At 33.5% G+C, this 11,542-nt stretch overlaps 2 protein-coding genes across 2 annotated transcripts; one reads left to right on the top strand and one right to left on the bottom strand.

The window, feature by feature from the left end:
- The first annotated feature begins 440 nt into the window (after positions 1 to 440).
- LOC106448131 (zinc finger MYM-type protein 1-like) lies at positions 441 to 4,182 on the top strand. Its single transcript, XM_048745863.1, has one exon. The coding sequence runs from the start codon at positions 1,399 to 1,401 to the stop codon at positions 3,967 to 3,969; it is 2,571 nt and encodes an 856-aa protein (XP_048601820.1). The 5' UTR covers positions 441 to 1,398; the 3' UTR covers positions 3,970 to 4,182.
- A 188-nt stretch (positions 4,183 to 4,370) lies between these two features.
- On the bottom strand, positions 4,371 to 7,380 carry LOC106445766 (amino acid permease 1). The gene is made up of 6 exons (XM_013887394.3): positions 6,841 to 7,380; positions 6,390 to 6,483; positions 6,068 to 6,282; positions 5,716 to 5,858; positions 5,004 to 5,231; positions 4,371 to 4,915 (listed from the first exon to the last, which is right to left on the bottom strand). The coding sequence occupies exons 1-6, from the start codon at positions 7,184 to 7,186 to the stop codon at positions 4,487 to 4,489; spliced, it is 1,455 nt and encodes a 484-aa protein (XP_013742848.1). The 5' UTR covers positions 7,187 to 7,380; the 3' UTR covers positions 4,371 to 4,486.
- Between the last annotated feature and the right edge of the window lie 4,162 nt (positions 7,381 to 11,542).

Here is an 11,542-nt window from a genome sequence, read left to right as displayed (position 1 = left end):
GCATTTGCATGATTAGTTATTTAGGTTTGTTGCTTAAATTGGAAATAGGTTATTAGATGATTCAACATTGATTGTTTCACTTGAAATTCTTAGGTAAAATTTGTTTGAGACGAATACAAAGATGTGCTTATGTATGCCATATTGTATGGAGGTTACGGCTAGCTTTATTCGACCGATTTGGCCGTAGCCTGGAGAAGTCGATAAATCGTCTATGGACGGTGATACCAAGCACTTTCTCGGTGATGTTTTTGGCTTGTTTGTGGGCAGCGAATGTGCACCTCGTTAGGACCATTGTATGTTTTTTGAGTATTTTAGGTATCATATTTGTTACGTGTTAAGATTAAATTATATTTATTCGGAGTGTTATGTCGAGTTTATGGACTTTGGGTTTAGCATAGTACAAATATATGATTTTTGGACAGATTGGTGCTGCTGGGTAATTTTATTCGGATTTTTATTTGGGTTATGGGTGAGTGGAGATGTAGGTATGCGATGTGTGTCTTGAGATGTTGATGGTAACACGCCCTTTTCGAGAAAAAAGGAGATGGGTGTCACTTTTTGATCTGCTTGCTTCCCCTCCAGACTTGTTATTTAGAAGCGCCGTCACGGCATTACATGAAGCAGCTGAGGCTTATCTGGTTGGCCTGTTCGAAGACACGAACCTCTGTGCCATTCATGCCAGAAGGGTTACGTTCATGCTTAAGGATATTCAGCTTGCCAGGAGAATCAGGAGTGAAAGGGGTTAAGGGAAAGAAGAACGATAGCAGCATTACTTTTTTATCAGATCTGTAAATGCCTTTTCAAATTTCGGGTCTTAGGTTTGGTTATGAGTTTGTACTCTATTCAGGCCCGGCCCAGGGCTAAAGCCCATAAAGCAAACGCTTGGGGCGCCAAGGTTTATAAGTATTTTAGGGGCAGTTTGTATAGCGAGTTTCTTTAGTGCAGTGGCTATTGTATATCTTCTTTCTCCTCTCCGCCCGGGTTCGAATCTTCCGCCTTCCATTTTCCCTGTTCGCCTATAATAAAGGCAAATTACCAATTTTTTTTTTTTTTTTACCTTTGCCAATAGCCAAAAGATAATCGTGAAGATTGATTTACCTTTTCTAACTGATTATATTAAATGATTAAAAAAGTAAATTACAATAATACCTATTTTGTTTATCCTAACAATTGACGTTCTATCTTCTCTTCTTCAACTTTCTTCTTTATTTTTTTCTGCCTATCAACCATATTTGATCTTCTCTGAATCTATGTAAAAATTTTTCTTTGTTCTTTTTGTTTTCGTTAACTTTTGATTGTGATTTACTTGTTTTATGTTCTAGCATATGTAATCTATTGGTGTCTATTATCTAAATTATGTTTTTCTTTTTAATGTTTTTGAATTGTAGTCTGTAAAGAATGCTTCCAGGAAATAGAATAAGAATTCAATCAAGTGGAGCTAAAAATAGGAACAAAAAAGCCAGACAAGATGAAGTGATCAAATCTCAAACCAATGCTATGCTTAAGTATGTCACAATAACTAAAAGTTCTAAACCTGATGAAATTTCTGAAGCTGAAGAGGAAAAAGAAGATGAAGAGTTTGTTATTGAAGAAGATGTTCATGATAAGAGTGAAGAAGAAACTGCTAGAGATGATGCAGATTGTATGAATGTGGACAAAGAACAATCTGAGAATGAAAACATAGAATCCCAAGAGAAAGTTGATGATATTAGAAGCTTCCATGAAGATGTTGATATGGATGATCTTGGAAATTGGAAGAACATTGAACAGAGAATGAGAGATTATTTGGTTGAGAGAGGTCCACCTACAAGACCTCCAGTTGATTATCTTTTTCCAAGAGATCGTATTGAAAGATGTTTCACTTATTCATGTTTTACAAGAAGGATGAGCAATGGAGAGAAACAAGACAGGAGATGGTTAGTTTACTCAAAATCTAAAGATAAAATCTTTTGTTTTTGCTGTAAATTATTCACGCATGAAACATTTCCTCCTCTATTGGTAACTGCTGGATATGATGATTGGAGAAATGCTTCACATAGGCTGAAAAACCATGAAACTACTTACAACCATATTGTTTGCATGAGCCGCTGGATTGAGCTTGAAATGAGGCTGAAAAAGAGTGAAACTATTGATAAGCATTTGGAGGAGGCAATTAACAAGGAGAAGAAACATTGGAGAGATGTTATGTTGAGGATAATTGCAGTGGTAAAGACTCTAGCAGAAAGAAATCTAGCCTTTCGTGGAGATGACGAAAAGGTCAGTGATCCAAACAGTGGAAACTTCTTGGCTTTTATTAAGATGATTGGAGGCTTTGATGAAGTAATGAAGGAGCACATTCGACGGATTGACAAAGGTGAAACTCAGTACCATTATCTTAGTCATAAGATTCAGAATGAGTTGATAGAATTACTTGCTAATGAGATTAGGATGGTAATCTTAAAGAAGATTCAAGAGGCAAAGTATTTTTCAATCATTTTGGATACTACTCCTGATATTAGTCACAAAGAGCAGATGACTTTTTTAATTCGATGTGTAGATGTTTCTACGGATTCACCTAAGGTTGAGGAGTTCTTTTTGTCATTCTTGGAAATCAAAGACACAACAGGAGAAGGAATTTTTACCACTCTTCAAAATGCATTGGCTGATCTTAAGTTAAATATTGGTGATGTAAGAGGACAAGGTTACGACAACGGGTCTAATATGAAAGGAAAGCATAAGGGTGTTCAGAAAAGACTGCTGGATATTAATCCAAGGGCATTTTACACTCCATGTGGGTGTCACAGTCTCAATCTTGCTCTTTGTGACATGGCTTCTTCAACTGAGAAAGCAGTTTCATTTTTTGGCACTGTGCAACGTTTATACAATCTGTTTTCATCAACCAACAACTGGGAAGTTTACAGAGAGATGGTGAAAGGTACTACACTTAAACAATTATCACAGACTCGTTGGGAAAGTCGTATTGCTAGTGTAAAACCAATAAGGTTTCAAGCTGTAAAGATACGAGAGGCTTTGTTTTATTTAGCAGAGAACAGTGGTAATCTTGGACATCGTAGTGAAGCTGAGTGTCTTGCAGAAAGTGAAACACATGGAATTGGAAGATTTGAGTTCTTGTTTGGCATGGTAATTTGGTATGATTTGCTTTATGTTGTCAATACAGTGAGCAAATCTTTACAATCAGAGGATATGGATCTTGAGGCTGCTATTATCCAGTTAGGAGGGCTTGTTGGTTACTTGAAAGGCTACAGAGAAACTGGTTTTGAGAAAGCAAAAGCTGAAGCTATGCAAACTGCCATTGACATGGAGATCGAACCAACATTTTCTTCAAAGCCAAAGCGGTTAATAAAAAAGAAAAAGCATTTTGGTGAAGATGCTGAAAAAGTTGATGATAGTTACCAGCTAAACGCGGAAGAGAGTTTTAGGATTGATTATTTCATCAACATTTTGGATCAAGCTATAGTGTCATTTGGGGTTAGATTCGAGCAGTTTCAGCGGTACGAAGAAATCTTTGGGTTTTTGTTTGGTTTGAAAAGGCTAAAGTCAGCAAAAGATGATGAATTGATGATATCTTGTGGCAAGCTTGAAGCTTCTCTAGAGCATGATGGACATTTTGATGTAGATGGAAAACACTTGTTTTTGGAACTTCAATATCTAAGAGGAATGTTACCAGAAGAAGTTACAAAGGCGATCCAGATCTTGGAATTTCTAAAAAGAATGGATGGTTGTTATCCAAACACAGAGATCGCTTATCGTATATTACTAACAATTCCGATTTCAGTTGCTTCTGCAGAAAGAAGTTTTTCAAAGTTGAAGCTCATCAAGAATTATCTACGTTCGACTATGTCTCAGGAGCGTTTGAATGGACTGTCGATGATATCCATAGAGCATGAATTAGCAGAAAAACTTGATTACTCGAAGCTGATAAATGATTTTGCAGGAAAAAAAACAAGGAGAGTTATCTTTCATAAATAATGTATTACCTTTTTTTACTTTTTATTCTATGAAAACAAATTAAACTTAATAATATTTTACATTGTCTGATTATATATTCATATTACGAAAAGAAAAAAGTTATAGTTAGGGGCATCATATTGGCCGTGTGCTTTAGGCACCACGGATGTCCGGACCGGTACTGACTCTATTGCTATGATTTGGCTATTAGGCGAAATGTCTGAATGAATATCAGTCTACTTTAATTATAAGATTCGGTTATGCGTTTCTTACCGACTTTATATTGGTGTTCTTACACAAATCAATTACTGCAAGTAGATGAGATTCATTGTTTCTCTTCAGACGTTAGTGTTATGTTCTTACGGTTATAATCAAATTTGCAAAGATCTGAAAAGCTCATATGTAATGGATTGCAAGCTGTGGATACAGATATATATAGCTTTTTCAGCAATAAAAGCATTTTCATTTAGATTTAGATACCAAGTAGTTAAAAATAAAGACCAAACTAGTACATAACTTTATTTTTAGCATGAAACTCTCACTCGTGGATAGTTCGGAAAGGCTTGTATGTCTTGACACTACTTATCAGTCCTGCGATGGATCCAGCAGCAGCTAAGAGCGAGACGATCAAGCAAACCCAGCACAGCATTTTCAGCCCAATCCATCTAGGAGAGTACTTCTTAACCTTAGTCTGTGCAATGTGCATCTCCACGGGGAAATAAACCGTTAAAGGCCAGAAAGAAGCTGCACCGATAAGACCCAAGATCGCATTGAAGAAAGGGAATATCATAGCTACCACAGTGGTTATAACCACGTAAGCTGTCCTCCACACCAACCTGAAGAGGCTGATGTTAAATTTTCCAAGGAAAAGTACGTTTACTGAATACTCAGAAATGATGAACTTGTTGTCAGGCCAGTTTCTATTGCATCTCTTCTCAACAAACTGGAAGATGGGCTGTGCAAACACCTGCAAGAGTATGGTTCTTATGTCATTAGCTAAACAGAGAGAAAGTGCAAAAACTTAATCTGTTTCTCTTTTTGGTTTTGGGTTTTACCTGATAAGCACCGATAAGGTGGAAAGCAATGCAAGCATTTGCAAAGTCAATGAGCCAAAAGGGCTCGTAAAACCCAAAATCTGTGAGGAAATCTCCTGGTGCTTTGTTTCCAAATGCAGCATAGCCGAGACAACCACATAATATGTAGAAGAAAGTGGTGGTTGATACTCCCACAAGGCTTGCTCTTTTCATAGATTTGTTCTCTGCTGGGCTAGATTTCAATGTATCCTGCAAAAAGCATCAACTTTCCCCGGTTAGTGTACGTAAATTCACACTTTAATCCAATTTTGTCTCATGTGTTTAACTTAATCTTATTAGGCCGTCACTATCAGTCGACATATACTCTATGTTACCAAATACCGTAACATATTAATAGTGAAAACTATACTATCATTAAGAGACAAAAACTATGAGTTGTTGTCTCAAATCAATAAGCTAAACTCAGTTGATAAGAATTATTATTGTTTGCTATGGAGAAGAGGTTGACAATGTCTTTGAATATGACATCTTGTCATTAATAGGCACATGTTAATGTTATACCTTTAAGCTAAAAGACAGGTTCTCTTCTTTTTGACTCTTTTGAATAAAGCAAATAAAAAGTGGTCCAGAGGGAATCGATTGTCAATGTCAATAATCTCTAACCACAATTCTATCAAGAGGTTCATATTCAAAGCTAACAAGATTCCATAGATATTTGATATGAAAAACTTGCCTGAATCTCGATGAGAACGGTGGCGTAAGCATATGCAAACGCAATGTCCCCAACCGCTTGAAACGATCTCCATATCTTCTGAGCCGCAGTCACATCAACTCCTACCACCGTGCCTGTCATATTCGTCTTACCCACTTTCCCACCTTTCCATACCGCAACATATTAACCGTTAGTTAATTAAAAAGATCGCTATATATATATATATATATATATATAGACTTCATCTACTAAGAGTGGACCATTTGGTCTATCTAGCTACAACTTAGCTACTTTGAAAATACAATTTGTTTGACTAAGATGGTTAGTAATTGTAACTTTGCTACTAATTCAATCTTGAAAGAATTGTATGTACCTGCGACGGTCGCAATGGCTAGGCCAATCCCAATAGTTGCGTAAGTGAAGGACATCACCGCAGCCATAAGGGAGAGAAAAGAGAGCTTGTGGAAGTTCGGGATCTGGCTAAGAATAATCTGAATGATCCCGAAAACTGCCATATACGGATAATTCGATATAGTACAGTCTGCCTCGTGCCCTTTCTTGTGGAAACAGTTTGCTTTCCCGACCGCTCTGCGCAAACACCATATTACAAACACATTAATATCTTTCACAACTTGTAAAACTGCATGTAATCACCGTTACGACAAGAACAATACATTTACTAACGGTTGACTTACACCAAGCTAATAGAAGCAGTGATGGTGTAACCAACAGTGATCCCTATTAGATTCCCATACTGTGCCACACCACAAAGCTGCACTTTCCTACCACCTGCGGTTATGATTCCAATCAACTTTCATACTATTATCTTCTTTTTCTGTTCTAACCACAATATTTTTCGAACAAGCATCATCCTAACTAAATACCACACAGTCAGTATCTATATACATAAAACATAATCTTTTTTTTTAAGAAAAAAAATGAACCATGCCTTGAAGAAAACTATTTCTTTCACTAGTACTGAGAATTTTGTATATATAATAAAACACTTTTTAATTAAAATAGTAAAGTTGGTGCAAAAGTATCAATTTTTTTCAAATCTACTTTTTTTTTTTGAACTTATTTTTTTTCAAATCTACTTTACAAGAAAAATGTAATATAGAGAAGAAAAGAGACCGAAAAACATACCAAGGTAAGAACGAACAACGTCCATGTAAGTGTAATTTCGTTTTCCGGTGACAGGATCCGGCGCACGGTAGCAATCAGCGAGCATCGTGGAAGTGAAATAAGTGATAAAAGAGAAAATGACCAAAATCAAAGTCCCTGCGATCCAACCAAGCTGAGCTATAGCCCATGCTAACGACAAAACTCCGGAGCCTATCACCGCCGTGATAATATGCGCACTCGCCGTAAGCCACGTCCCAGTTCTCTTCTCTCGGCCATCGTCATCAACGTTCTTTGTGGGATCAGACACGTCGTAGACGTTGCCGGATTCCGCCGCGGGGTGATCTTGTTCGGTGTTGAAACCCTTCATGTTGACAGAAGAAATAGAGAGAAATAGAGAGCAATGACGTGGACAAAGAGAAAGAAGATAGTAAATGGGTGTCACAGAGAGTAAATGAAGAAGTCTAACAACAGTCAACAGATTTGGGTTTGCATAATATCACATATATAGACATACAAAGTATATGTATGCGTATATAATACTATAATATAATTTAGTCTTTAGCATATATGCCAACCAGACGTATACGTAGATACGTGTTCGATTTCAACTTTTAATTTCTGTATAAATGTTTTAAATGTGTTCTTTTTAATATGGCTTGGGTTGTGTGAGTGCTTGGCTAAACTCTGAGCCCACTCATGGGGGGATGATTTTAATGTTCGGATTATCTTGGCCGCTCTTCCCAGATTCAAAAGTCGAATTCGAACTTGATCAAATATAAAATACATGAACGGATTATGAGAGATTGTATATTTGAATCTGAATGGATTCGAATCAATATCTGAAGATGACCGAACGTATATATTTATTTCTAGTTTACTTCGATCATTTTATTCAAATTATCTATATTGATGTTATACATAGTTTAAGATCAGAAATATACATAGATTCTTAGATAACTCTATGATGTAGAAAATGATCAGAAAATATACATAGTGTTGTGGACGAATCGATTTGATGCTCACTTAAAATCATGGCAAGTTTCTTGTTTTATGCATACACAAAAGTTACATCAAAGTTTTCAAAACAATAATCATATTAGTGTCTTTTTACTTTCAAAATTTTGTCTCCAAACTAATTAATCGTCCAACTTATTAAAACTTGAAAATTAGTTAAGTTAATAGTAAAATTTTAAATACAAGAAATTTTTTTTTTTTAACGTCTGATTAATTATGCTATTACAACGATGAGAAATATTACATAGACGATTCTACAGCCGGCAACTCTACCATCATATGAGAAGGCAAGTCTGACTGCATCACTCCGAGCCGTCCTATGAGATCCATGTTCGATGATACGCCATGCACCATGCTGAAAAACTCTTGTAACATTTTTTCTCTATAATCTGCATAATTTGCGTTTTCTGGAGTTTGAACCCCAGAACTCCTGGTGTAGAAGCATTAATGAACCATTAGTCAAACCACTGGACTAAGAGAGCTTCCACAAATACAAGAAACTTTAGCAATAAGAATTTGAATATTATTTTTAAAAAAGTATAAATATCAGAACTGACCCGAACTAACTAAATCTGAAATAAAAATATTAGAATCTGACTTGATATGTAAAAATATCCAAACGGATTCTAGATTCTTATACTAAAATACTCAAAAATCCAAAATATGCGATCCTTATCCGAGCGGATATCCAGTCCCCATGCCTAGTTCAGATTATTTAATAATGATTCAACTTGTTTTTTTCTAATATAGTAATATAGTGAATGATAGAATTAAAACAGTGTGATTATTTTCTTTTTAGTTTTTTTTTGTCAACATTTTCTTTTTAGTAATAATGAAATATATGTGTATATTAATTACAATTGTAAGAGATTTTGAGTAATAAAATGTACACAAAATATTTATCATTGTATTTTTATATAAAAAACCTCAGATTTACAATTTGAAAACTTATAAACTAACTCTACGTATGAGGCATGAAGAAACGCATTTCGAATTAGATTGCCTAATTAAATGGTAAAGTACTAAAGTTGATCAAACAAATCTGGCCAGATTTCAGTTTGGAGTGGGATAAATTTATCTATCTTCGTTCTATGTTCACCTTATTATTCATTTTTCTCTTGTACCAATAATGTGGTAAAAGTGAAATTTTCTTTCATTGTTTCCTATGATTTTGATTTCCGCGCGTGTAGATCTTCCTGCTAAATTTTCCTTAAGAAGCTCGTGTGAAGTTTTCTTAATTTTCTCATTAACGTTAGGATTTAAAATAGGTTAACTCCACATGCTAATAAGGAAAAATTTCACTTTTACCTTCCTTTTGGTACGACAATTCATGTTTAACTTCATTAAAAACACATTCTAGCAAATATCTTTTTCATTAAAGAGGCAAAAAATTCTTCTACCATTTCTTTATAGATATATAAATATAAATAATTATTTAAATAAGTAATAGTAAAATTTAAAATTTAAAAATCACAAAAATAAATTTTTTATATATTTTCAAATTTGAACTTTAAAAATTTTTTATTTTTGAATTTGTTTGTTTTCAAAAATTTTTCTTTTAAAATTTATTTTTGAAATTCTAAAATTATATCTGGAACTACTTTTAAATCTTTTTTAAAAAAAATTAAAGTTTTTATTTATATATTTATTAAATCCTAAACCTCGCCTCCCAAAACCCCCACTCCTCGAATATAAACTCTATGTCTATATTAATTAATCTTTAGATTATAAGTTTCTACTTACCTCTTTAAAGTGAAAGTATACATGGGAATGTGGTCGTTTAGGCAATTTTTCATCGTATAATACAAATGCACTTTGAGTCTTTGACCAATGCAATTGTAGACGGTTATATAGACCCATTGTTAGTTTGCTATATTTTCTTATTTAGTTTCAGGTGCTTCTTTAGGGATTATCAATAAAAATTTCTTATATATTAGCAATTAATATAAAACATTTAATACGTTTTTGTTATTTAAACTGCATCATTTTATTTTTATATAATGATTCAGTATTTATTTAACTTTTAAATCATCTACTAATTCTTAAATAGAATTCAACAGTTTTTTATAACATCTTAATTTTAATAATATGAAAGGAGATTTAACAGAGTATCAGAATCAAAGCATGCAACAATAAATTTTAAAGCTGAACTGATAATAGAAAACTAATAACATGATGTTTCCTAACTTTTTTGCAGGATAAACTGATTCGTTAGTTTTTTATTATTGTCTTCGGTTTTATATGATCTTGTGTTCGGTAATCATCCATATAATCCAACGCCTTTTATCACTTAATAAATCAGGAAACAATCAGTTACATCATTGTCTATTCCACATTTCCGCTGCATGAGATAATATGTTTTGTTTGAAATTTTATCAAAATTCTTAAAAACCCCTCGTATTGACTTTGGTAATCATCTGACTCCATTTTCTTCCACTTCATGTCTTTGCATACACACTTCCCTTCTCCTCCTATTATCAAATGAAGATGAAACACAATCTCTCTGAAGTAGTGAAATCGCAATCGTGCATATCCAACTATTAAGTGAATATAAAATTCAACACTTTATCTTACTGATTAATAACTCTTAAAAAATAATTAGTAGCACGTTAATTTTTAGAAAATATTATAGGATCCATCTTGCTAAAACTATTTGAATATATAAAAAATAATTTATTAAAGCTAATAAAAATAATTATGAAAGTACTTGTATGTCTAGACTAAATGAACATAATCTTTATTTATAAAATATAAATGATATTTTCGTAAAATTAAAATTAAATTAATATGTTATAAAGTAACTGATTTCAATTCATTAGAATAGAATATTATGAATCTTGAGACCATGCTATTTGGCATTGATTATCCCTATCTACTATTCACCTCTAAATAATCTATTTCGTATTCAACATCAACATGATCACTATAAGTTTAAATATTTTAACTTTTTATTCAAAATACCGTTGTAAATAGTCTAAGTTAGATGCATGCCAAAGAATTTTGTAAACAAATCGTTCATCTAAATACCGCCGGACTGAAAATTATACTAAAATTTAATAAAGAAGACAACTATAAGTAAGCGAATAATTCCAAAAGTTAAAATATACTCCCAAGAGAGACTTCTCATTTTCAAATAGCTCTAACACCTTTGAAGAGACAAGTTGGTCCAATTCTTCTATGAAACTCTTTCAACGAACGAACAATATATCTTTGAAATCATATAACAAATGGCTTATCTTATTCTAGAATGATCAACAGAAGACTTAACATGTGAAAGTTTGACTTCTTTGTCGCCTGGTACGTATTAGGTGTACTCACATAATCACATGGGTTTTCTTTTAATCATAATTTCTAGAAATATTCAGGACCTAATTTAAACTTAAATAAACAATAATGGTATGTATTGAACCAATCCACAAATGGCTTAGGGGGCAGGTCCTTTCAGTAACATCTTAGAGTCCAGGGTTACCTGCCTAAAAAATCATAACTTGTGGTTGTGAATCATCAGTTAATCAGTAAACCCATAGTTTTTATTTTATTTTATGAGCCCCATAGTTGTACAGCATTGCCACATAAGGTACATGCAAGATGACTGAACCTAATTAACTAATCGTAATTATGATATTATATTGGATAACAAATTTCAAAGGAAAATTATTAGCAAAACTAACAGTTTAGAAGAATCAGTTGTGTTCAATTTTGTAAAACA

This window comes from Brassica napus, chromosome C1 (assembly GCF_020379485.1).
Source record: "Brassica napus cultivar Da-Ae chromosome C1, Da-Ae, whole genome shotgun sequence".
Classification (NCBI taxonomy): Eukaryota; Viridiplantae; Streptophyta; class Magnoliopsida; order Brassicales; family Brassicaceae; genus Brassica; species Brassica napus.
This window is presented reverse-complemented; position numbering and strand designations above follow the sequence as displayed.

Bases quoted from the DNA above. Each gene is read 5' to 3' on its own strand.
- LOC106445766 (XM_013887394.3), bottom strand. From the start codon at position 7,186: ATGAAGGGTTTCAACACCGAACAAGATCACCCCGCGGCGGAATCCGGC. The intron at 6,484-6,840 runs GTATGTTTTTCG...TCATAACCGCAG, and splicing joins CGTTGTTCGTTCTTACCTTG to GTGGTAGGAAAGTGCAGCTT. The intron at 5,232-5,715 runs GCAAGTTTTTCA...TGCTTTTTGCAG, and splicing joins CCGTTCTCATCGAGATTCAG to GATACATTGAAATCTAGCCC.
- LOC106448131 (XM_048745863.1), top strand. From the start codon at position 1,399: ATGCTTCCAGGAAATAGAATAAGAATTCAATCAAGTGGAGCTAAAAAT.